Below are 25,919 nucleotides of genomic sequence, written 5' to 3'. Positions count from 1 at the left end.
GTTAAGTTAGAAAAAAGTGGCTGTTTTGTATATTCAACAATTCTCATATAAATCAATAAAAACTGTGCGACCCGGTACATCAGGTTAAACTGAGCATAACTTATTAAATCAAAATAGCATTGATGAAGTGATCTAGAGTGTGCCCACAAAAATGTTATTAAACAGTGAGCGACAAGATTTTCCTGCCTGACTAGCAAAGGTCCGAATAGGCCCACAAATTAGTGGACGGATGCAAAATCAAGAGAGAATGACCCAATTAGTCAAGTAAATTACTTTGTTTTCCATAATTTTTTTAACTCATTGCTGAATCTCAAGATGGTTTTATTTTGACTTGATCAACAATTACTGTGTCTCTTCAGGAAGATTTGGCTCTCACTATTTTTGCATAAATCCGCTTAATTATTTTTTAATATTTAATTAAAAATTGTCTTTAGCCGTAAAGTACCTGCCGCCACATCCTGAATGAAAAAAGCTTTCATTGCATAGCAATAAAACACCCGTTTCTCTACGAGTAGATTGGTAGACTTTTCTGTACTAAACAGTAAAACAAAGTTTGTATAGACCTGTAGATTTGCTTGTATATTGTGTTTTTGTTAAGATTTTGCCTAGTTTTTTAAAAGATAATTTGTAAGTAATTTTTAATAGGCGACCCTTGTGTCTATTGGTATTTCGACGTGTCTTGTATCGTATGAGCCGTGAAAAATTGAACCTTAGCGACTAAAAGTGCCTACTACAGTGGTGAAACTCCCTAATTTAAATATTTTTATATGTACGAGCTAAGAACTCCTGCAAAAATCTCTTTCTAGTCAGAACGTGCTTTGGAAAAATTGCGAAAAATAAGACTCAAGTTTAATCCACTTGTGATATGTACAGGATATTTTAGAAATTTTGGCGTTTATTTCTTGGCAAATCGCAGACATATCACTACTCACTTTTGCAGGGGTTTCTATAGGGTGTAAAGTACGAGTTTAAGTTGTAAAGCATAAACGCATTGAAAGGGTATTCTGTTTTATTAGTGGAACAACGAGAATCAGAAGAACTAAATAGTATGGTATATCTAAACTGTTATGTATAAAAATTGTTTAAATGGAAGATCGCAACAGGCAAAATTGATATTATGATGAGTGTGCAAGCAGGTTCTAAGCACTTTCACTGTGTTTGTGCACTTACAATAATAATAGGTACTCAACGGAAAAGCTCCGTAATATTTCAATACCTTGCAGATAAAAAAAAATACAGAAAGAATAAAATGGTGCCTTTTTGGGAAAAAAGTGGTAATAATTATTTAGGTGATTTTGGTGGCTTTCCCACTCTAATTTACTGTTTAGAATAAAGGTAGTTAGAGGATCAAAGGCCAGGCAAAGTTTCCATTTTCTCTCTATACTTTCTGCTTCCAAAAAACTACTTAAGTGTTCCAGGCTGTGAGCGGACCTAATAATGTTTGTACAATCATTGCGAGAGAATTTGGCACATTTCTATAACATTTAGGACAATAAGACAAAATTGTGCGGAGTAAAATTATTTTAATAATGTCTCTATAGAATTGGCTTTTACATGCAAAACCAAATGGGTACAAAGTGACTACCGATTTATTGTGAAGAGTGCGCATACAAGCAAAAGAGACCTTTTTTTATTATAGTAATTATAAATTCTATTTAACGTACACTATTGTAGATTTAAACCGTTTGTTTTGAGCTGTAAAATAGAGATTTTATTATGTACAATTTGTATATACCCAAGCACAGATGATGATTTTAATAAAAATATTTATAATTTAAGTTTTTATTTGAGAAGTGATCACTACAAATCTGGTTGCATTAAATTTCGTATTTTCTTGACGCTTCGCTCACTGGGCCTGGTCGTCAGATGTTTTCCCAAGAAAGTGAACTTCATATTGTCCAAAAGAAATTCAAACACTGATGTTTCTTTCAAAATTGCTAAAAAGGTGACCACATTAATATAAAAAAAATATTTACATTATGTATATCTGCTTACTTTTAAGCTTGTCCTGTGGTGTCACTATCTGAAAGGACATTTTAGTTTCCAGTACCACAGTACCATGCATGCCTATCAGACTAGGCACCTTTGATTTTACTACTTTCAAGTCTGCTCCTACCATTTCAGATTTGGCCACTATTACACTGTAAATATTTATTTACTGAAATGTCTTAAAAATGGCTATGGATGATGAATAAAGGTATAATATAGGTTTGTTTCAACAGAGAAGTACCCCAATTGCAGATAATAAAGTCAGATTTCAGGAGCACTGAAAGAGCCTACTGAGTATGAAAAAGTTCATCACAGGACCAGTGGAGAAGTGAGTGTTGGCCCTTATATGAACAAGTAGGAACTGACAAGGAAAATTTGATGTCTTCAGCAGAGCAGAAATGTAATCAAAACACCTAAACAGTATATCATTGGAGAGGTGGTCAGGTGCGTGAAAAAACAGAACTTACAAGGAAAAACCAGTAGGTGCATCAAGTAGGCCACAATAAATCTGAGATTGCAAGGATAATTGTTACTAGCTTAATACAATATCAATTCCTGAAAGTAAAAAATATGCTTAGTAAACTAACCAAAAGATACTGCACATGTTTTTGTCAATCTGAAATTAGATTATCTCTTTGTTTGCATGGAACCTATATTACAATGATCATTCAACATCTGCTGTTGGCTTCACATGCTTCTTTATTACCTAAAGCTGTTCCAGTCCTGATCAACACATGTTGGGGCCTGTTTAATCAATTCCAGATTCTCTCTCATGTATTCTTTCCACATGTCTCTCACCACCTGCAAGGATGAATACTTCCAATTCTCCTACAAATACTAAAAGTTAATGGACCACATTAAAACCAAATAAATAATGGTACTTTTGGCAACTTGAGAAGACCCATTTTCTTCCTCTGCTTCCTGGTTAAAAATGTCTTCTTTTGTTTGCGTCGGTTGAGTTTCACTACATAGTGTTGTTCCAAGAAAAACTGCCATTTGAAATCTGCCTTCAAGTTTTTTGAGTCACTTGAAGGGAGAGTTTGACGCAGAATAGTTTGCATGTGTCTGAAAGATTCAGACAAATTGTTTGGTGAAGTGCATGATATTTTATTGTTACTTGGAAGCCTCTTCTTTTGTAAGGTTATTTCCTTGAAGTATTTCCTGAGGAAGTGGAGCGTTCATTTGGTCTGAAACAAGATATAACAATAACAATTTTATACAGATTGTCTGGGTACAGTTGATTATATGCAAAATAGGAAAGCCACGTGCCTTTAGCAGAATCCATTTTCCAAATCTGAATAACTTTGATCTACAATTGCTGCATGAACGATCTCCCTCAGATTAGACTTCCCAAACACCTAGCAATCAATTTTGAACGTTCTTAATTCTGTTTTGTATTTGAATAGAACATAACCAAAGAAAATATTTTTGTTACAGTCAGTAGCATGACAGTGACATTCTTTAACATGGGCGAAGTGAGTTTTTCACGGCAACCAGATATACACTAATTTAAATACTTTTGGCAGTTTTTAATATGGCGATTTTTTTCTAATTTTGTTGTAAGATGAAAAAAAATATTAAAATGGCGTGAATTTATCTCTTTTGATCTCAAAAATTGTAGTAACCATGATCGATTTCATTTGATAACTGAATATATTAAAAGGCTACGTAGGCATATTATACAGGGTGTTTCCCAAACGTTCGGCGAAATTTAATGGAATTTTCTTCTAACCAAAATAACAAAAAAATGCCTATAAACTTATTTATGTCTTACAATTAGTCTTCTAGAGGCAGATCAAAGTGTATTCATCAATTTAATTTACATTTTAGTGGAATGGTGTTTTGGCATTTTTTTTCTTTTAAATCAAAATATCTCAATAACGGTTAGGTTTAGGTGTAGGGAAATCTAATAGTTATTTGATCAGTTTAATGCCTGGAATCTAAAAGTGCAAAAATATACATAGTGTTCCATTTGAAATAAAGAAGTTTCATATTGCACAAGCTTTATGCTGAACCCTGTATAAACGAAAATATTTTTAGTTTGTAGTGTTGAAAAAATAAAGTCTGTTTTGTCTTTACACTTTTTCTCTAAGCTTAATAGTTATTGAGTTATCTTCCGCGAACATCTTAGTGGGACACCCTGTATATAGTTATTATATTTGATTCGGTTATTTTAAAAATGATTCCGCAATGCCTGGAGATGCAATATGTTGGTGGCTCAAAATTCGTCGAATCCTCTTCGTGGAACCTGACGTGAGATAAAAAGAAAGGGTTCATTTACGAGGAAATTGATGACCTCCCTCCTTTGCCAGATGCCAATTGAACAATAGTTAATGGAATCAATAATAAAATAACCATTCTCTATGATGATATCGATTTATTTTACATTATTAACCGCCTTCGCTACAATAATATCGTCACTGTCTTCGGTGAGAACCGCAAGTTTCTTCACTAACGCCCTGGTGCGGTCAGTTAAAAACGTATCCACTTGACCCAAAATATTGACCAACTCGATCATTTTCTCAAAGTTTTTGTTCACTTTTTCGGCCCTCTGCAGCTCGAGCTCCTTAAATTCGATCTGTTTGCGTAGAGAGTCTATTACGTTAGCGGGGTTCGCTTTGGCGTAAGGGCCGATTTTACGAGCAATGCTGTTTGTAGCTATGTCAGCAGAGGCCATGGAAATAATCTAAAAAATATTTGGGTAGGCGGGGCCTTAAGAGTCTCTGATTCCCTTCAGATAGAAAACTGAACGCTTTCGGACAAGGGCACTTACCAGTGTTAAAATCAATAAAATTGATACACAGTACTTCGCGTTAAACATGTTGACTGAATTTATTTACTTTGGGGACACAATTAAGTACTACGTGAATTAAGGCGCTTGTGTGATAAATGAGGTCTTATTCCAAATAACACTTACTCAACAATTAGTACTAATGTTTGATTTTTTAATTGGAGCATGTTGGGAAATTTAATAAAAATAATACAATGTAAACATTTTTGCTGCGAGAAGGTATGTTTATTAAAATAAAAGTTGTCAGTACATATGACTTACAAGAAAGTGTTGAATTAGTTGTAGTTCAATACACATTTGTGTATTAATAATTTAGAAATTATTATAACATTCTTGCAAACTAACACCAGAACTGTAATTTGCCCTATTTTCTCTTAAGTCTGTATATCTTGACTTTGGATCGATTTGTGATTGTCATCTGCCAACATCAGCAAATTATTTTATTTAAAAGGGATGTTACAGAAGCTAGTACTTTACTCGTTATTTTTCAAAGATTTTCTTCCCTTTTTGAAGTATTTCGAAAAATATTCTAACTAATATTCACTCAAGAAACCTTTCATGCTTTTTATCCATGGGAAAATGATATATTCCCAAATATAACCATCGTTTTCATACCCGGTGTATCAGTTGCCACATCCAAGGAATTACCATACACCATAAAATAGTGAATAATGTCTCAGTGGGGCTCAACAGATTCGGGTATTTTGCGCAAAAATAGGGTGGACGAGAACCTGGATGATTTACTAGTATTCGGGTACTCATGTAAAATATTTAGGGACGACGAGAAAGCATTATATATTGATAAGGGGAAGCATTTGATCCCTTGGATGGGCAATGAATCTTTAAAGATTGATAGGTAAGTTTCCAATGTTCAATAAGAGCTGCTTCGGAAATTAGTTGAAGTCTCATATTTTTCAGTCAGTTTTGAAAGCTTGTGTGTTTATAAAACATTTCAAGATTTGTTCTTTAAAATTTCTTCTATAAACTAAGATAAATAGGCAATTTCATTGCGTAACAATTGCTGAGGTGTGGGTAAGAAATATAGTGTTTTGTTTCTAGGTATGATGGCAGAGGAACTTTGTCTGACTTAAAAATGTTTGAGGCTAGCCGAGAAGGCTATGACACATTACGTTGGTTAGGTCTTAGCGAATCACAAAATAAGTTGGAAGAATTATGTGACAAAGAGAGATACTATTCTTTGGAAATCAATGAAGAAGAGGAGGAGATGTATAAAGGTACATCAATTCTCCAAACTAAGTATTTTTTTCATACATTCTTATAACATTTCAATAGAAGAAGTAGCTAAAAGACAGAAAACGAACGCCTTTGCCTTTGACTACAACAATCCTGAACCTGCCAACCCATCGCTTAAAGAAGCTATACCTACAGTTCCAGAAAAAGAAGAAGAAGATGAGCCTTATAAACCTTCTCCAATCCTAGATGTCCCTGTAGACATCAGCATTGTAAGTTGAACTGTGAAGACTTAAGAGCAGTTGGGGATTTGAAGACTTCCATAGCCGAAAACCATGAAGGAATATGCTAGAATTGAGAAGACAGCATTGTTTGTTTGCCGTCAGGGACCTCAAATGGAGATCCTTATCAAAGCCAAGCAGGCCGACAATCCCCAGTTCAGTTTTTTGATAGTCCACGACCCACTCTACAAGTTCTACAGGCATATTTTAGCCGCATTGAAGAACGGACGATATCAACCTCAATGCGAGAAAAAGCCAGGTTTGTAATTGGCAATATTATTGGATTTTTGAGATTTGCTTATCAATGTTTTTTTCCCAGAGGAAACTAAGGAAGACGACTCAAAAGTAGAGGACCAGGGTTCTCACTATTTGCATCCCAGCTTAGTGTCGGGCAGCGCTAAACTGGTAGGTGGTTTTGCTGAGTGTTTCAGTTTCAACAAACTGTTGTGTCACATAGTTCGCAGTTATTTCAGGGTGCTTTAGGTGATACTTGGTGCGCACATACATTGTCATGTGTTGGTGAATTGAGATTTTTATTTCAATACATACAGGTAGTTGTACAGACTTTCTACTTTCATTTTCAAGCTTTTGGCTGTGATTTCCTCTTAAAAAAATGTACTACAAGAGAGAATTTAAGTAAATTGTTTTTCAACTTGTAAAAATTCAGTTTGTGTCAAGCTAAGAATTCTCTCATTAATATTTGACTGAAAAAACTTAAGAGTCGTCATATACAGTACACAATACTTCATCAGGTTTGTATTTAAGATCTTTAAAAGATTTATTTAAATGTGTTTCGTTTGCGAACTAAAACGCATTTTCTTGAATCTTGAGGTCAGGAGTGTGGCCAGGAGAGAGAAGGGGTAATGAATATCCCTTTCTCCCATTTAATATAAGTCTTAAAGTTAACAAAAATTCATTTTTGCTGAGGAATTTGATCATATGCTGATGAGAGCACTACACTACACGAAAAATTTAAGGGAAGAAAATATCAAAATATAAAACAATTTATTTGTTTTTTACTGTTGTTATGCTGTTTCTAAGATATTTACATACATTTTGAGAGAATGCGTATAAATATGGCCTACATAGTTAGACTTCTCTTTTGGTTCTAAGTAGCCCCTTTTCGTGTGGCAGCATCCAAAAATTGATTACTCATATTTTTCACTCCACATGTTGTCTGCTAGAACTCATTTGTCAGTACGTCAATATGGCAATACAAATATGATTAATCAAATTTGCAATTATAGATACTATTTAATTTATTTATACAAGAAGGTCGCGGTATCCCTACTTGTTCCTGGCCACGCCCCGGTTTAATCTCGTTCAAACATTTTGAATTTATAATTCGTTATTTTATGTTACAGGTCTCATTTTGCTCTCAGTATTTGCGGCAGTAGCCCCAGCAGCAGCTTATTTATACAGCATTTTCTCGCCCGGATACGTTACTTTTTTATATGCTTTAAAATTGCCGGTGGCAACAAAGCGCGGCGCTTATCCCCTTTTTCTCATTTTCTGTTTCTCCCTTTTTGTCCCGGGTAAGCGCCAGATGAAGCCTCGAACCGAGGACAGCAAGCAGACAGCCTGCAGAGATGCTTCTTCAAACATTGACTTTACAGGCCCTCTGATGGTGATTGCTCGACAGTACCAAGTAGCATGTTAAACACTAGGCTCAAATATAACCTGAGTATTGATATGTAGCGTAGAAAAACACGCTGCTTGGTACTTAATCAATCAACAAGCCCATAATTGCAGCACCAAGACCTTTACCCATAAGGTCAACTCCACGGCAATCAATAACACGCCCTCTTTTTCTGACAGGACACGCCCCCGATCACTCAGAGCTTTCCATACCGACCCTCCGCCGATTGCGCCTACTCGCAATTGGTTACTCGTATCCAAGGAGCAGGGCTTGCTGCTACCGCTCAGCCCGATCCGCAACAGCAGCAAGCTACTTTGGAGCAACAATACCACCAATACTACTACGTGCAACAATTCTACGAGTATTGGAGGCATTCCGTGGTTAATAGTGAACAAGGAGGTAAGTTCGTTTTCATATTTATTACAATAAACTAAACCAACCAATTAATTGCCTTGGTTAGCGAAACAACATTTTGAACGAGAGTAGGTCGGACGTTAATTCATTTCTTTTAGCTTTGTATGCAGGGTTGCCAATGAATTTTCGCCAATTGGATCAGAACATGCAGAGTTATATTCATCAAATGGCCTGGGCACAGTTTGTACAACAGAAGCAGATGCAGGAGGTGCAGCAGCAGCAGCAGGCTCAAGCCAACGCCAACAATAATTCTTACGCTCAAATTGGTGAGTTCGAGAGTTTAAAGCAAACTTTATAATGACTCCTGTACGATTTTCTACCCCGGAAGCCTGGTTCACAACCCTCAAAATTTTTGTTAATGACACGTTACTAAATGAACATATTAATGATTTTAGTGTCCAATTTGAATAAGGACAGCGTCAATCCGTACACTGCGAACGTGCCCCTCTTGCCTCCTGTGGTTAAAGAAGAAGTAAATGTGGAAAGGGCGCCTGAAGAGAAGAAAGTGTCGTTGGTGAAGTACGATGAGAATGAAGGTACTTTTGAGGGAAAGTTTAGAAATTAGTAAAGTTATGGTCAGAACTTTGTTTTTTATTTATGTGGCAAATTATCGAAAGTGATGCTTTTAATGTATAAATTTGCATATGTAAGATATACATTTGTCATGCGAATTACAGTTAAAAAACCTTTACTCTCATTGGCTGCTTACGGATCAGGATCAGAGGAAGAATCAGAAGATGAGCGAGACTCGAGAGACCCTCCCAAAAAGGTAGAAAAAGAGAATTACAAGTAAGTTCTTTTGCATTAACTTAAACCGTTAAATTTTTGAGACTTTACCAACGGAATTAATGATCGAAAAAATTAACGTGTACACGTCTTTATAGAATTCCTCCAGTTGATGTGCAGACTGTGATAGATAAAATGGCAGAATACGTGATAAAGAACGGAGACCAGTTCGAAGACATAATTAGGCAAAAGGCTGATCCGCGGTTTCTGTTTCTAGACCAGGGCCACGACTATCACGAGTATTACAGGTAACAGTAACCGCTATCTTAATACTGCTTAAAGCCGGAATCTTCAAAGTTACCCTATTCTATTAGGGCTAAATTGGCCATGCTGAGGGTTAAACATGAAATCAAAGAAGAGCAAACTTTCGATGATGACAAACAGGCGCTAGGCAAGCCAAAAAAGCCAATAAGTAAGTTTTTTATACATGTTTTTGACAATCCCTATTACCCTTTTTCCAGCTCCAGTTAGCTTTTCGATTAAAAAGCCTAAAGAAGAACCTGCGAAGGAAATTAAAAGCGCCCTTCCGGTGGAGGATTCATCCGACGAGGAAACTAGTCCCGAGGTCGCAAAAATAACTCCTATTAAAGCCAGTGAGACTTCTCCGATTTCTAAAACTGTTCAGAAAATTGTCGCTATTCCTGTTGATGTTGTGGTCACAAAACCTCCAGTGGAAGAGCCGAAGATTGTTGTCATCGTGCCAAGAAGATCGAAGTCTCGTTCGAAGTCTCCAATTGCACCGGCGAAATTGGGTAAATCTCGTTCCAGAACTCCTCCAGCGATCAAAAATGGGTCGAGTCCCAAAGGGAAACCGGAATTGCGGCCCAAGAAAAAGCCCCTACCGGCCATCGACATGTTCGATCCAGGAGAAGGCAGCGATGTTAAGAATGGAGAGGATTTGGCCGATGATCCAATTTTGGAAATGATGCAAATGGAAGAACAGAAAAAACGTAAGGCGCTAGGCAAGCAACAAATATCAGTTTCTTAAATTTTGGTTTAGTGGACGATAAAGAGGCAGACGAGAGGGAAAAAGCCCGTCAGTTAGAACGCAAACGCAAAGCTGCCATGTTCCTCAAACTCAAGTCGGTAGAGGCTCCGCCTAAGGCCGGAAAGGATCGTTCAAAAGAACCTCAATCCCCTTCAACGAAGCTGCAAAACAAGAACTCTCAATTATCTCCTCAATCTTCAATCAGTAGCAGACATGGGTCCCCAGATAGTGTTATAATTGTCAGGTAATTGATGGTTGCAGTTCTAAGCACTAGGCAAGATGAATTTCGTAGATCGAGAAGTACAACCCGGGAGAAAAGTACAACCAAAGATAAATCGCCGTCCAGGGGTAAAAGTCGATCCAAGTCAAAGGGCAGTGGCCGTTCGGGCCGCAGGTCGAGGTCAAGAGAGAGGCGAAACAAGAAGCGTAATAAAAAAGAAGACAGACAGAGGAGCAGAAGCTCAGAGCGGGAAGAGGATAGGAAGCGCAGGAAAGACAAGAAGAAAAAGACTCATAAAAGGTTTGTCGAAGTATGAAAATCGCATAGGTACTTCAGTAATTACGGTTTATATTTATCAGGAAGCACTCAAAATCAGATAAAAAGAAATCAAAAAAGGCAAGACGGTCTAGGTCGAAGACCAGCAGAAGTCGTAGCAGTTCGGTGAAATCCCACATTTCTATTAACAGCTCATGACAGAAGGTAATCTGACCAGAGAGATAGATGTTGAACACGAGTGCTTATTATGGTTCAAGATAATTTCCTCTTTTACATTATTAATAATACTCCTATTGAAAAAGGATCGTGTAATTTTACACAAGGTACCCGTTTTGTGAGATCGCACTAAATTAGAGTAAAGCTGCGCAATTTGAATTTCAATAAGAATTCGAATTCTTGCTAAGTTTTAAATTGCTCAGCATCTCTTAGAGATGAGTGAAATTCGAGCTCATAAAACCCTGTATATTATTGTTATCTTGTATAAATAAAATAATTTATATGAAACATCGACACTTTACTCTATTGTTTCCAAATCTGTTTAAAATACGTATAGAACATATCTCAATTTCTAATATTTTGATCGTAGTTTAAAATAAGCCAGATGTAAAATTTTCCACGGTACACCTTGTATATATTAGCTGTAAATGTGTATTTTCAGTTCTGTTTCCATTTTCTGAAATTAAAGGAAACAAATTCGAATAAAAAAGCCTTGCTCATACTATTCTTTGGTATCCAAGGTTCCAAAATTTTCAAGAGTGTATTCAGAATGGCTTTTCTTATCGCTTATCTGAAAAAGTGTAAATAATCTTTTTTTAATGAGCTCCTATTCTTAGAGGTGGAAAAGATTCTGAAAAAGTACGTCAGTATACGATTGCTTGTAATGTTTTTTTTTTGTCCTGACTGTTAGCGCCACCTAAAATCCGTAGCACTAGCTACTTAATAGGTACAGATTTCTTCAACTCACAATGCTCGGTTTTGCTTCTTACCCTTAGATGGTGCCACAGGAAGTTATATAGAGATATTTACTGTATAGATGGCACCAAGTCAAATTTTAGGCAACCTACAATACATACGAAAATATAATTGGTTATTTTTTTCCTTTATACCCATAATTTTTATTACGGCCTAGCAAAGCACTAATCTAAATAAATCACAGTTCTGAACGCCAGTTTGAAAAAGAAATAATTAACTTGGCTACTGATGAACTACAGCATTTACGTTTAGACTTTCGAATCCAAATAATGTTAAAACCAAGGTAATTGAAATTTTTTGGTAAAAAATGTTATAATTTCCACAAATTAATCTTTGCAAAATCAGTGGCGTACAGGATAATTTTTACAAAAAAAAAAAATAACGAAAATTGAGTGCTCCGATTTCATTAAGATTGGGTTTCGCAGTAGGCGTACGATACAGCTTTGGCATGCCGCAATCAAATCTCGAATCGGACATCTTCGATTTTTTAGGTCGAAAAATACCATGGACTATACATCATGAAAATTTCTGAACCAAAAAATCGAAGTTGTCCGATTCGAATTTTGACCGCAGCATGTTAAAGCTGTATCGTATGCTTACTGCGGAACCCAATTTCGATTAATTCGGAACACTCAATTTTCTCTATTTTTTTGCAAAAATTGTCTTGTACGCCACTGATTTGGCGAAAATTAAATTTTGAGGTAAATTAAGCACACTTCTTGATCGTTGCCATTACAGAATAGCAATAAAAATCCCATATATATTTTAATAACAAATTTTATTAACAATAAAACTAGCTCATGTTTTTCGAAAAATACACATATAATTTAAAAACCTCTCAAAGACTGGAACATACTGGGGCCACCGAAGACCAACTTGCTTCGAAAAATACTATATTGTTCACGATCACTATTAAAAGAGCGAGGCGCACTATAAAAACTGCACGCCTATGCCAAACTGCACTCCTGGATGCGTTTGGTCTCCTTTCTCGAATCTATAGGGGAAACAGTAGTTCACCTCGAGACGCGCCATGTTTCCCAAACGTAACGCCACGCCCAGTCCATAGGAAATCCTTATGTTATTGCGTATAATTTCTAGAATATCTGTTTTAGAGGTTTTTTCTAAAAAGAAAAATATAATGATGAACTTTATAACCAGAGGGCGAAATTTCAAAGTTTAAAACACACCTAAAGAAAAGTCACTAACATTGCCAGCATTGACGAAGAAATGCGTTCTAAATAAGTCTCCAAACCCTCCTCGTCCAGGTCTGAATGGAAGTGGCGTAAATAAGTGCATTCCGGCCGCCCAATACGCGTTTGATCCTAAGGCATATCCGTCCACGTGGGGGCCTATACCGCGAGTATCGAAGCCTCTTACAGATAAGGGGCCTCCGACGTAGCACCGGTCAGCTACGGTGACTTTCTTGTTTTTGCTCACAGGTGTCAGATATCCAGTCATAAAACTAAACTGCAGCACCTAGAAACTTTTCGTTTCTTAATAATTTAGTGCCGAAAATAAGTCAGATGTTCAACTTTACCCAAAAGATAATTTTCATGGAAATGACGAAATTCATAGGAGATTCAAAGGATGATGTTTACAATTCACCACCTACTGCAAAGGATTTTTTCACATCTTTTCCATTGATTCCATGATAATTATGTTCATGATAAAGTTAACATGATCTTGATTTAATGGCCCTTAACTGGCCTTCACTTACAATGTCTTGAAGAATTGAAAAATTATCTTGGAAGAAAATCTCGTTTTTGAGAAAACCGATGTTGCCTCCTAAACCAGCTAGTTCTGACGTCACCTGGATCAAAGAGCTTCAAAATGAGAAATTAGTTAACTATTGTTAATTTCAACTGAGAGGTAATCATTACCCTCCTGAAGGAAAAATGAAATCATCCCTAAGGTCCACAGATAAAATATGCTTTACTGAAGATTTTAAAGTTGGCCCTGCCTGCTCCCTGATCTCAAATGAACCTGTTCTAGACAAAGTAGTCAAGTCTCTAATGATTCCCTCCCATTGCAGATTGTGTTTAAACTAAAACTCCAAAAATGTTCCCACAGCTTAAAAATTAACACTCAAACACTTACTATTGATGTAGAGTAGAACCCTAGATCAACAATCAGTCCCTTTTCTAATTGCTTATAGCCTGAACTAGGCCATTCAGAATGGGCTTGCATAATAGATGCTCTTATCCTAAGGTATGAATTTTATTAGTTTATGTAATTAGGTTGTGTCTCAGAAGATGAGCTAATTTGATTATAAGTTTCAAAGATGAGTCACTTACGATGGTCTGTGTCTGCCCCTAAAGGGGTTTATAAATGATAGATTAAAGTTGCTAGTTTTCTTTGAACCATGGCTGTATTCAATCTGTACTTTTTCCCCTCTTCCCAGTATATTAGGAGCACGTAACCCCACAAGAACAGTCCCTTCGTTGTTGCCTACATGAGTGCTTATTCCCCCAGTTACTCTTTTGTACTCTTTTACATCAAAAGTCACCTAAATTAAACATATTATTTGATAAAGCTACAGCATGTTCCATAATACTTAAACTTACCTCTAGGCCATCAGCTGTCGCCTTGGGGCCTTTGCTAGTATCAATGTACACACCAATATTTTTAAAGCAGCCCAATTCATCTAAATTTACTCGGGCCTACAACGTTTTTAATTTTAAGTTTGTAAATTGTACAGATAACTGATTTGGGTGACAACCTTATGTGCCTTGAGAAGTACTTCTTGGAAATCTTTGGCTTTAAAAAGCTCCCTAATACAGTCTTCGACAATGTCATTTTTGGTTCGACCTAAACCATCAATGGTAACTCTGTCTACTCTAGCCTGAAACGGAGTGAAACGAGACCTTTTATACTAAATACATTATTGTTTGACTGAAGTTAAGGCCTATTTGTCTTAAGTTGTGTAATATCGAATCATGAATGAAACACATACAGTCACTTGTTGTAAATCGGCCTCTTTGATGTCGGGCTCCTCTGCTTGTTCCTTTAGTCCCGTTTGCTTGGCAAAATCGCCCACATTTGTGGAAGTATCACTGGGAACCTTAAAAAGATCAGAGGGTATTTTTAGAGGTGATAAATCTATGAAATAGGGCAGGAATTTACTTTGGCGTGTACGGTGCCCATTATTGCGTTACGCTTCACGGGTTCCTTCAGGAATTTAGCAGGTTTTAACACATTTTTAGTGGGAAATAGACGAATTTTGATGCAAAAATTTTTTTTTTGATAGAGAATCCAAGGAAAGTAGTTCACAAGTAATATAAACTTGTCAGTGTCAAAAACGATAACATAAATTTGACGTTTGAGTAGGAGCGCTTGGAATAGGTTGAGTTTAAAAAAGAATATGTTACCTTCCTTGCGTAAACAATGTAAATAAAGATAATTTTAGACTCGGAATCTTTTAGTTATTTTTAATTTGAAAAGACTGTCTTTTCCTTTGGAACAATACTGCGATAAATTTACAAAAAAAATACTTATTAGAGTTATAGTGTTTTAAAACGCACACAAATTTTTGGATTTATATAAAAATAGTTTTATTTTAAAATGAATATCGCCATAAACAAAAATAAATACTTCAAAGATCTGTCCTACTTCTTGCCACCTGAAAAACAAAATTAAAAAATAACTGATGTAAAATATGAAAATTCATACCCTTCTTGCCGCCTTTTGCAACAGATTCCTTAGCTCCCGCTTTCGGGTCTGCCGCTTTTACACCATTTTTTTTCTACAACCACAAGTTATACAATGCCACATTTTAAAACAGTATGAAATATTAAGAAACCAATAAATAACTTACATCTGCAGTAGACGGAGCCGCACCTCCTCCGCCCTTGCCGCCCTTTCCTTTGCCCATTGAAAATTATAACAATAATAATAATATTCCTTTATAAATAAAAGCTGTTTGCTGATGAAGTAAACTACTCTCACTGCCAAAATATTGAAGAGATGCGTTAAATTTAGGATGCAGTTTGTACATGAATTTATTTTTAAGCTTCTTTTTGGCACCTTAATTTGGTTGTTTATACAGTGCTGTTTTTACGACGGGGGCCAAAAGACTTTAACTGAGAATTTATTGGGGATAAATAATAGCATATTATACATAAAGGTAGTAAACTGTATCATTACGGCCCCGGTATCATGTTTAAATCCGAAGCGCATAGCGCCGAGGGTTCACATTAAATATTTCACAATCGCGGTATGTATATGATTTCTTTACCAACTAATTTGATAAAGTTGCAATAAACTTACCTAAATCAAGTATAAATTAAATCTGTAACACAAAATGACAACGCGTCACATCATCAACAATGATGTTTCCTTCGACATTCGTTACCATGGTAACTATAAGTAAGCGAACAATTGAATTGATGACATTGTGGCCCACTTCTTTATTTGCTCTCCAGGTAAATCGTGTTTGAGTGGTTATTAAGTGATATGCATCATTGCAACTTAAGTTTAATGTCAGTCGTGATAAGAATAACCTCCCGGTTTTTAAATCGTATCTACTTTTATTCATTATCAAGTGGGTTCAAAGATCAATATTATTTATTTCTTACTATATTGCTAGTTACAACAGTGAAACGTGAAAAATTGGATATATAAATTTACGAGCGTGATAACAATTTTAAAATGCTTGAAAAGAATAAACCCTGGCAACTTGCGGCAGGTAAGATTTTTTTGTAATATCATTTTTATATGTTGAATGTTTTCTAAATAAAACGCGAAAACTATCAAAGAGATGTCGTATCACAAGATTCGTGATATTTTAGAAACTATCCTGCAGTATTTCAAGGTCTAGGAATATACATCTGAGACGTATACTTTAAATAATTAATTTTCGGCTTTGTATATCCAGTAATACTGCAGGACGTAAAATGAATATTAGAGTAGTGCCTAGTCGTTAACAGCGTGCAAAAATCCGTTGATTCGATTATAGGTCGCAAAACGCTTGTGCGTAAATGACGTCATAAAATATCGTTTGACTTTGACACATTGATTTGAATTGAACGTTATCCTAACCTTACTTTTCTAATGCCAAAATCTTAAAAACAAATTGCTCAAATTTCCCTGAATTATTGGCCAATTTTTCGAAAATTAGCCAACGAACTTAAAACCGAACTTTCACCCTTCCAGCTAAGACAAAACCGACATAAACACGAAACAACCTTTCCATAATGTTTATCTAAAGGCCACGTTCCGAACTATTACGGAAATGCCACTTCAGCACAACTTAAACGCGTTTCTAGGGGCTGCAGTCTTGGGGGTTATTGGGGCTGCTGGCATGTTCCTCGTTGAACATTACCGACAAGAGAAAATGCGCACCTCCATGGCCAAAGATCTGGCAAGATTGGAAAAAGACATGTCTAAACTCAAATTTGAGCTGCAGCAATTGCAGAGCCAACAGAGCACTGAGCGGTACGTGCCATTGTTTGTGATTAATTGAGTCTCAGATGTTAATTACAGGAAAGGCCGTCTAAAGAGACCCACTAAGGCAAAGAAGACCAATTCGGTAATATCCAATACCACTGATGAGTATTTCAGTGCTTCCAATATTGATAGTTCTGACATGGAGTTTTATGACTTGAGTGAAGATGAAAGTTCGCAAGTGACTAACAGCATTTCTAGCTTAGATTTGGTAAGATTTAGTGACCAAAACAAAGGTTTAGCATTTGAGACAAATGATGTTCCAGTTGCTAAAAGAATTAGATAAGAAGTTAGACTTAGGGGATGTTGAGGATGTAGAAGAGAGCCTGCAAAAATTAGAAGATCTTTGTTTGGAACATCCAGGCAATCCTGAACTTTTATATAGGATCGGAAAAGCTCACCATAAGCTTGCAGATACATGTGATGATAAAGAGGTTGTTCATATTAAGCTAAATAAAGGTAAAAGTCGCCCAGGCACAATTTTTCCATTTTTTTTGAAAGGCCAGTTTTGAATAGGCATTGATGCCTGTAGAGCAGCTCTAGAGTTAGCTCCTGAGCATGCAGAAGTACACAAATGGTTTGCAGTTCTAATAGGTAAAAACACTGTTTAATTCACTCCCTGAAGTATGAAAAAGATATCTTTATTATAAGGAAGTAGAAGCGATCTAGTCTCCCTTCAAGAGCGAATCAATGATGGACATTTATTTAAAAAACATGTGGATATAGCCATTTCTATAAATCCAAATGATTCCTCACTGCACCATATGTTAGGAAGGTTTGATTTTGAAATTGCAAGCTTGAAATGGTATGTTCTTTTGCAAAGAGAAAATTTAATTTTTCTTACCATACAACACCGTTATACTCAGTGCTACACACTGTAACTTCTTTGATACTTTTTATGCTAATTTTAAAAATATCTTATGAATTAAAAGGGCCTCTCTCTTGCTTTTGGATTTCTCACATAACTAAATTTTACCCAATTTAGTCACAATGTGGGAGTTTTCTGTGAAAACAGCCCAAATTTACCTCTATGTGCAACCCGTTCATTTGCGGCCCTGAAATTTCAAATTTATATATGAAGTAGCAAAAAAGTTACAAGGTAAATCCACTTCCGCGGCCACCTGAAATATAATATTTTGCTATCACAACCTTGCTTGGTTTGAACATGTTTTAATTAAGAGCATTTCAGGTATGAAAGAAAGGTTGCAACTACATTTTTTGGAGAACCCCCTAATGCCTCTTATGAGGATGCATTGGCCCACTTTTTGGAAGCTGAAAGATTAGCCAAGTTTGAATGGAAGGAAAACCGTTTAATGATTGCCAAGTGTAAAGAGGCTCTAGGCCAGTCCAGAGAAGTAGTTGAGTGGCTTGAAAAGGCTAAAATAAGCAAGAATACCAGTCTGGTAATTAACTAAATTATATAGTTGGCCTTTTGGATCGAGATTGTTTGAATTTTAGGATGAGAAAGTGGATTTAGATGTTGAGAGTTTGCTTCATAAATATGAAAACTACAGATAGTTTTCAACTCCCAAAAGGGTGTTTTTTTCTGGTGTCTGTTTATGTAGATATGTGGTAGTGTTTATTTAAATGGGTTTTTAATTTTTGGCGTTAAAGTCATTTTTCTTATATCAAGACTGAAGTTATTTAAATAAGTAAGTGTTAAAGAGTAGCAGTTATCAGTTACCTAGCACGACTTATTTTATTATTGTCTAATTTTAACTAATAAATTTATTTTCAAGCAGAATTTCTGTTGGCCAAATATACAGAGTTTGTCAAAAGATGCCAAAAGGTTTGGTTACAGGTGAACAAAATATCGAATTTTTACCTGAAGCAACAAAAATTTAAGAACTGCATGATCAAATTGATGATATACCCTCATGCATCATAATTCTTGAAGATCTATTACCCAAAATATACAGGGTGTCCCAGATAAGGATGAACAGCATGGGGATCTCGGAAACGGTAATAGATACAAAATGGTTTAAATTGGGAAAAAGTTAGGCAATTTAAAGCAAATTAATAATCTGTTTTTATATCGACGAAATTCCGAATGGTTACGAAGATATCCGGAAAAAAACGAATTTGGCGGTTTTCGTTTTTTGCAAATAACTCTTATACGGTTATAGTTAGAGGAATAAAAGTTTTACATTATTAAAGCACTTTTTTGAGAACTGTTTAGCAGTGTTGCCAGTTTTCTTGTTACATCCTTACTTTCGGAGAAAAATGAGTAAACTTTTGATTTTCATATGGGCGTGATATCAATTGTTTATATTTTCAAAATCGTCATAAAATTCCCTTTTCAGCCATGCATTACATTTAATATTTTTCTCAGAAACTCTATGAGTTATAGCCATTAAAGCATTTTTTGATAAGTAGGCCATGATTTTGACTTATAGTAATGGTGCACATTAAATAAATGAATGCTGTGGAAACGTCAACATTTGATTCGATCCAAGTTTAGCCGCATTGTTGTTATTAAATACATAATTTGAAACAATTATTTTTTTAATTTTAGGGTGATACCAGTAATATATTTATACTTTTAAATAATGTTGACGTTTCCACAGCATTCATTTATTTAATGTGCACCATTACTATAAGTCAAAATCATGGCCTACTTATCAAAAAATGCTTTAATGGCTATAACTCATAGAGTTTCTGAGAAAAATATTAAATGTAATGCATGGCTGAAAAGGGAATTTTATGACGATTTTGAAAATATAAATAATTGATATCACGCCCATATGAAAATCAAAAGTTTACTCATTTTTCTCCGAAAGTAAGGATGTAACAAGAAAACTGGCAACACTGCTAAACAGTTCTCAAAAAAGTGCTTTAATAATGTAAAACTTTTATTCCTCTAACTATAACCGTATAAGAGTTATTTGCAAAAAACGAAAACCGCCAAATTCGTTTTTTTCCGGATATCTTCGTAACCATTCGGAATTTCGTCGATATAAAAACAGATTATTAATTTGCTTTAAATTGCCCAACTTTTTCCCAATTTAAACCATTTTGTATCTATTACCGTTTCCAAGATCCCCATGCTGTTCATCCTTATCTGGGACACCCTGTATATAGATTTTTCATTTCCTTTTTTTTGACAAACCCCGTATTTAATTAACAGTTTTGTTGTATAATGACGTGCGTAAAGTTATTTTAAAATTTTATTGCAGTAAACCATTTCTATGTGCGTTTTCCTAGTTGTTTTGTAATATTTAACTTTTTTACGTAATTCTATTAAAAACCAGCCCCAGATGACATTCTTGCAGGCAAAAAATGCAATTTTCAATTAAATATGTGAATTTTAATGAACAGTGTATCGGTATGTTATTGAATATTCACTGACTACATGCACAATACGTGCAGCACTTGCTTAGTTGGGAGGCCGCTTGAGGTTGCTTATACTAATATAACCAACTTAGTAAAAATCAAGTGGTGCCATAGAAATCAATTAGTTTACGTGCTCTAGATCTACTCAAGTTTGCCAAACGAGAATTTCCTCTGAGGCTTGTTAGCTTTTATTTATTATTTTGTACCGTTAATTCCCGGCTTTTCAACTCCCGTTAACTTTCCTAGTAATATAAACCCGTCAACAGGATTCTTGCTGACAAAGTTATCAAAAGTTGAAAAACTGGGTTTTGTATTAGCAAGAGGTGTATGTAAGTATTTAAATCAATAAAGTTTTACCACAAATAACTCGTTCCTCCTTTTATTTCTGGAAAACCTCGTGCAAAAGTATTGAAACTTGGTTGGCCTCCCAAAAACAACTCAAAGTAGGGTTATCTAAAAAAAATCCGTGTTTAGTTTTATTTTTCTTTGCCCTTACAGAGAAGCGCCGCTAATATTTATTGCCTAAACAATACAAATATTAAAAAACTCATAGAGGCGTTCAATGATCCAATTTGTGCATTTTGCACAGGTTTTGCAACGGTAACATAGTTATGTCGTTCTTAATCTTCACCACCCCTTCGTGAACATCAATGGAGAGCAACTCTCCTGTCTGTTCCCGTTCTTCGCCAATAATAACCTGGAAATCCATGAATATTGTTAGTAAGACACAAATGGAGACCTTTATATGTATATGATTTATATTGTCCAATAAGCCTTTAAAACTGCACTAGTATGCATGAAAAAATTGTAAACATGCACAAGGAATTTTTGCGAGTAGACAAAATTAAATAAAGAAAAAAAATTGAAGTAACTCTACTTGCCTTAAATTGGTCGCCTCTCTGTGGCCTCACGGGATCTAGATGATCGGCCAAAATGTTAACAACACGGTCTTCTTCTGGCAAGAATACCGAGCACATAGCTCCGGAAATACTTCGAATAATGCCAGTTTGACCAACTAGACCTGCATCATCGTGACTGTCTCTTATGCGCACTTCAATATCCACTGTGTGCCAATCGGTCATCGGCATTACGTCTAGGCCGGCACCCGGAGTCTGCGGATTGTAGGGCATTGTGGGACTATAACCTGAGCTGGGCGTGTTGTAAGGATTGTTGCTGGCAGGAGATTGACCATAACCTTCAGAGAAAATATGGTTGATTGTATGGTTTTTCATTAATGCATGATTTAAATTGTGTTATGATTGGTTTAAAAAGATGCAATACATGAACTTCTTTTTGATATTTATGGTCGATTTACCTGGATCGTGAATCGCAAAGGGACTCGCTTGGAAGAAGACGTTTAATGTTAAACACTCTAAAAATGGTATATTTAAAGAAACAGTTACCTGTCGCTGGAGAGGGGGTAGAAATGGCGCTCTGGTATCCTCCGTAAGGACTATAGGAGCTCTCATAGACTCCTCCAGGAGTTTGCGGCGTGAAAGGCGCATTCATTCCTCCGGGAGTACCTTGATATAAAAAAATACGTTGCTTAGAACCTATACTGAACTGATAGAAGCTGTTGTTAATGTTAAATTTTCATTGATTAATTGACTTGCTTTTCCGCTTAAATATCATAATAATTAATAAAATCAGAAACTACTCACTTGGGTTGTATGCAGGAGACGGGTACGTGTTCGGCACAGTAGGATCCCACTCTGAACTGGCGTTTGGAGTTCTGGAACCATCGTGAATCGGTGTCATTGAACCGTAATGCAACGGAGTCCGCGATCCTGATTCAGCCATTGGCGTTTTGTTGCCGATATCGCGGTATAACGGTGTCTGGCTTCCGGAATATGCAGGAGTGCGTCCATAGCTGGTGATAGAACCATCTTTGGCAGGGGCTCCCACATCTGCTATGTTGTTACGGTCCACGGAGATGGTCTAAGATAGAAGTCATTGTAAAAAATATCCAAAACAAGTGACTAATTGAATCAAAAGAATTTGAATCGAACATTGTACTGACACTGAATACTTTTTAGAGAAATTTAGAACACTACCATAAGCCTATAGGTTGTACACAACACCGAAGTTTACCTGACATGAAGTATGCAACTCAATCCTCGCAGTGCCCGGCATAGCATCCTTGACTATACCAATATTTCCTTTATACGGACCCCTGGTGATCTTGATAGTAGTTCCGATAATATCCCTATCTCTAGATATCCTTCCACCTCCTCTTCCGCCTCCACCACCATGTCCACCTCGACCACCTCCACCGAAGCCTCCGCCCGCGCCTCCACCACTGGAAGGATGCATCGGCGAGCTCCTTCTGGGAGACATGTATTCCATTCCGGTGGATAAGTCAGCGCTTTGTACGTTTTTATTACCGCCAGCCAATTGCAAATGTTTAGTTTTGCAGACGAAAATGCCACCGTTTTGCAAGAATTCCACAGAGTAGAGAAAGGCGAAGTTGCGGTAAAGATGCTTGATTTCTCCAGAGAAACCCGAATGAGGACCGTCGATCACCTAACAAAAGTGCAAAATATTACTCAGATCTTACAATAAATAAAATTCTCATGGACTTTAATGGCCTTTTTTTAATTAACGATTAAAAAAGTATTTGATATAAATAACATATCAATAGAACAATTTTAAAAAAATCAATAATCCTGAATCCCAAATTCACACTGTCACAAACTCGCTTACCTTTACCATATCTCGTCTATGCAAACTGTTCCTATAAGAGTCTAAGGCAGCCAAAAACTTATTGATCTTTCTTTTTTGCAAAGATCCCGGCCTGCACTCCACCACCTTTCCGTGCATATTCAAAACGTGGAAATTTTCTCTCTCTAACCTCACGATGACTCCTACCGTCTCTGCGTCCAAAGTAACCAAATCGCCCCACTCAAATTTGCCTAAGGAGTCAACGCCACTGGCCATATCGCTGCACAGTTGCAGATCTTTGGGCAGGATTTCCATTTCATGCATTGTCAAATCAGATATTAGGACAACCCTGTTGGTTTCCACCCGTACTACCAGTCCCGTATCCCCTTCGTATCGGCCTAAAAATCGACGATTTCACTTAAAAGTGTTTGATATTTAATGGAAGAAATTAATACCCGCTAAGACTTTAACGTGATCGCCCATTTTGAAATATTTCTTCAGCTCTGAGGCTTGGAATACAAGTGGATCTTTTAGGTCCTCATGTTTGGGCATTATAGTTATAGTGGAGCCTTCAATACTAAAAATTATGTTTCATTAATGAAAAATAATTAAAAAATAAAAATGAGATGTTTACAACTTCTTACTTTTAATAACCAATAAAACTAACCTGATGATTTTTCCTTGTAAGTTGATTAATTCTCCTTCTGAGACCTCTACATTGTCTCCAGCACTAAATGAATGCATCACTGACTTGTCATCTTTCTCTGTGGGTAACTCCAAGTCAATCCCTTCAGGTTGCTCCTCAAAACGCTCCAGTTCAGCCAAAGTGGGCTTCACTCCATCAACTATTACTGCACTGAGAGTAAAATTTTTATAAAGAAAACCTTTCCTTGAATATCTATTCCCCTCAAAGATCAAAAAATCTCCATCTGACGTAACTTCTCCTCCTAAAAGCATTAGTTGTTGCAAATGATCAATTTTTAATAAACAATAATGGATAAAAAGAGAAAAAAAAGCATACCAATTGCTCTAATGGCTTCAGGGTCAAAAGGTTTTGCAGGAGGGCGCCTCTTTTTCTTCCTTTTTTCTGCCTCATTTTCCTAGAAATCTTAATGAGACTACAAATTGATAATACATGGAATTGTCCTTACAGTCTGTGTGGTCTTCAAAGCTCCCCTTAACCTTGTGTAATCAATTCTAGGCAATATCTTTAGGTGCACTTGATTTTGGGCCATGTCAAAATAATCAACTTGAGCTATGTCATCTTTGTATAAGCCTCGCTTGAGTCGGACCCATTGCTTAGATTTCAATCCTTAAAAGATAACATTTAAACTCTTGACTGAAAACTCAAAAGTATGTGGCTGTTTTTGCTAACCTGTTTGTTCTTTAACTACTCTTAAAACATCTGTCATTTCTTTAATGGGGACCATCTGCTGCTTCCAAATTCCCACTCTCAAATTGCCCACATTCTCCATTACAGCCTTAACATGGGGCTGCTTATAAGCCTCAATATAAATAAAGCCTTTGACTCCTTCAGGGGCCACTACTGACTTAATTTGCAAAGGTTCATTTGTGTTTTGGTATGCTAAGAATTTGCGCATCAAGAGGAGGCAAGTAGATTTTTCCTCTCCAATTCGGCATTTTACCATCCACAGATTTGGATCTCTATAAAGGCATAGTATCTTTGTTTTAAATTCCTTAGCACTAACACTTCTCCTTTTGCTTGCTAACTTGAGTATATTACTTAAATTTAAACCTTGCAATAACATTTACTTACTTTACACCTGGCAGTAAAGTTTGCTGAGTAATCTCATCAGACATCTCCTCTCCACCATCTCCAAAACGTTTGGCAGCAGCTCCATCATCAGCATACTTTTTACGCAAATACTCCTCAATTTCATGCTCCTTTTGGGCACTGAAAATTATGATTTAGAACATACACAAATTTATTAAGTGTGTCCCAGACTCACTCCCATAAATTAGTTCCGCGTCTACGCCCTTCAATTTCCCTGGCTGTAGGCCCAAACTCATCCAACTCATTCGAAACTATGCCAATTTCTTGTGCTCCATCCTCCCACTCATCCTCATCTTCCACCTCATCATCGACCTCTGCTTCATCAATAATAAACCCTCCATGACCATATTTATCTCGGGATTTGTCCTTTCTTCTACGCTTCTTTGACCTGCCATCATCATCACTCTCATCCTCCTCAGAGTCATATTCCTCACTGTCGTGCAAGCTCTGGCCATCAGGTTCCTCCTCATCTTGAACATCCTCAGGCCCTGAAGCTTCTCGGGCTTCTGAACCGCTTCTGCTGCGGCTTCTGGACCTGCTTCTTGATTGGGATGGGGAGCGAGACCTGGCACTGCCACTTCTAGAGCGTGATCGACTTGGACTTCTGGACCGAGATCTTGATTGAGATCCCGATCTACTGCGTCTAGACCTACCGCTTCCTCTCGAACTGCGAGATCTGATTGAACCCGCGTCAGAGCCCCGCTCATTGTCAGAATAGTTACTCGCCTCTGAATCGGACATATTGAAGGCTTAGTTATTACACCCGGAAGCTTGTACGAAAGTTGGTTTATGTTTTTGCGCTACTATTTGCATACTAGAACCTAGAACTCAATGAATTGAAATTGAGAACTAATTAAGCGATAATAATTTCAAAAGGACATTTATTTTGGTTAAAGAAACAGGGATATCGGAATTCCTCCATTTTGTTTTAGAAGTAGGAAGGCAAACTCCACGTCGTTCATGTCAGAATTGTCAGATGGCTAATTCTTGACGATCGTTTTGCTCTACTTCCTTTATTTACAAGTTATTGATAAACTTTAACATTGATTTTCGCAATTTTAAAAGGACCGCGAACTTAAGGTTCTTCAAATGAATGCTATTTTAAGGCTCCAGAGTTCCAATAGACACATTCATGGTCAAT

The 25,919-nt window shown here is 36.5% G+C and overlaps 5 protein-coding genes and 1 long non-coding RNA gene across 9 annotated transcripts; 2 read left to right on the top strand and 4 right to left on the bottom strand.

Annotated features, from left to right (window-relative positions):
- Positions 1–1,504: 1,504 nt before the first annotated feature.
- Positions 1,505–3,385, bottom strand: Pop4 (ribonuclease P/MRP subunit POP4). Its single transcript, XM_066399736.1, has 6 exons — positions 3,259–3,385; positions 3,107–3,176; positions 2,871–3,054; positions 2,696–2,817; positions 1,996–2,141; positions 1,505–1,937 (listed from the first exon to the last, which is right to left on the bottom strand). Exons 1-6 carry the CDS (start codon positions 3,272–3,274, stop codon positions 1,801–1,803), a joined length of 675 nt encoding a protein of 224 aa, XP_066255833.1. The 5' UTR covers positions 3,275–3,385; the 3' UTR covers positions 1,505–1,800.
- A 1,913-nt stretch (positions 3,386–5,298) lies between these two features.
- Positions 5,299–11,079, top strand: su(w[a]) (suppressor of white-apricot). 2 transcript variants are annotated; one of them, XM_066399388.1, is made up of 15 exons: positions 5,299–5,636; positions 5,840–6,015; positions 6,074–6,243; positions 6,298–6,511; positions 6,572–6,657; positions 8,071–8,290; positions 8,404–8,571; positions 8,701–8,841; positions 9,022–9,094; positions 9,190–9,339; positions 9,406–9,503; positions 9,553–10,041; positions 10,092–10,323; positions 10,372–10,599; positions 10,659–11,079. In XM_066399388.1, exons 1-15 carry the CDS (start codon positions 5,452–5,454, stop codon positions 10,771–10,773), a joined length of 2,745 nt encoding a protein of 914 aa, XP_066255485.1. In that variant the 5' UTR covers positions 5,299–5,451; the 3' UTR covers positions 10,774–11,079. The 2 variants fall into 2 exon arrangements, with proteins under 2 accessions (XP_066255485.1, XP_066255484.1); XM_066399387.1 differs by having other exon boundaries at positions 5,303–5,636; positions 8,983–9,094.
- Positions 11,080–12,306: 1,227 nt separating this feature from the next.
- LOC136415249 (sorting and assembly machinery component 50 homolog) lies at positions 12,307–14,806 on the bottom strand. Its single transcript, XM_066399748.1, has 10 exons — positions 14,671–14,806; positions 14,501–14,608; positions 14,267–14,389; positions 14,112–14,207; positions 13,842–14,053; positions 13,645–13,750; positions 13,428–13,591; positions 13,265–13,370; positions 12,735–13,023; positions 12,307–12,668 (listed from the first exon to the last, which is right to left on the bottom strand). The coding sequence occupies exons 1-10, from the start codon at positions 14,689–14,691 to the stop codon at positions 12,478–12,480; spliced, it is 1,416 nt and encodes a 471-aa protein (XP_066255845.1). The 5' UTR covers positions 14,692–14,806; the 3' UTR covers positions 12,307–12,477.
- Positions 14,807–15,073: 267 nt separating this feature from the next.
- Positions 15,074–15,546, bottom strand: LOC136415251 (uncharacterized). The gene is made up of 3 exons (XR_010752596.1): positions 15,362–15,546; positions 15,217–15,289; positions 15,074–15,166 (listed from the first exon to the last, which is right to left on the bottom strand). It is a non-coding gene; the product is annotated as an uncharacterized lncRNA (long non-coding RNA).
- A 382-nt stretch (positions 15,547–15,928) lies between these two features.
- Positions 15,929–18,922, top strand: LOC136415250 (regulator of microtubule dynamics protein 1-like). 2 transcript variants are annotated; one of them, XM_066399749.1, is made up of 8 exons: positions 15,929–16,231; positions 16,812–16,980; positions 17,029–17,200; positions 17,256–17,448; positions 17,506–17,583; positions 17,641–17,794; positions 18,179–18,392; positions 18,448–18,922. In XM_066399749.1, exons 1-8 carry the CDS (start codon positions 16,195–16,197, stop codon positions 18,505–18,507), a joined length of 1,077 nt encoding a protein of 358 aa, XP_066255846.1. In that variant the 5' UTR covers positions 15,929–16,194; the 3' UTR covers positions 18,508–18,922. The 2 variants fall into 2 exon arrangements, with proteins under 2 accessions (XP_066255846.1, XP_066255847.1); XM_066399750.1 differs by having other exon boundaries at positions 15,932–16,231; positions 16,699–16,980; positions 18,448–18,919.
- Positions 18,923–20,793: 1,871 nt separating this feature from the next.
- Positions 20,794–25,678, bottom strand: Spt5 (Transcription elongation factor subunit Spt5). 2 transcript variants are annotated; one of them, XM_066399746.1, is made up of 14 exons: positions 24,954–25,678; positions 24,761–24,898; positions 24,359–24,648; positions 24,135–24,295; positions 24,005–24,083; positions 23,651–23,930; positions 23,439–23,560; positions 23,026–23,381; positions 22,414–22,845; positions 21,984–22,260; positions 21,726–21,845; positions 21,638–21,664; positions 21,204–21,517; positions 20,794–21,019 (listed from the first exon to the last, which is right to left on the bottom strand). In XM_066399746.1, exons 1-14 carry the CDS (start codon positions 25,517–25,519, stop codon positions 20,882–20,884), a joined length of 3,300 nt encoding a protein of 1,099 aa, XP_066255843.1. In that variant the 5' UTR covers positions 25,520–25,678; the 3' UTR covers positions 20,794–20,881. The 2 variants fall into 2 exon arrangements, with proteins under 2 accessions (XP_066255843.1, XP_066255844.1); XM_066399747.1 differs by lacking the exon at positions 21,638–21,664 and having other exon boundaries at positions 20,796–21,019; positions 24,954–25,668.
- Positions 25,679–25,919: the final 241 nt, after the last annotated feature.

The sequence above is a fragment of the Euwallacea similis genome, chromosome 19, assembly GCF_039881205.1.
Source record: "Euwallacea similis isolate ESF13 chromosome 19, ESF131.1, whole genome shotgun sequence".
Lineage (NCBI taxonomy): Eukaryota > Metazoa > Arthropoda > Insecta > Coleoptera > Curculionidae > Euwallacea > Euwallacea similis.
This window is presented reverse-complemented; position numbering and strand designations above follow the sequence as displayed.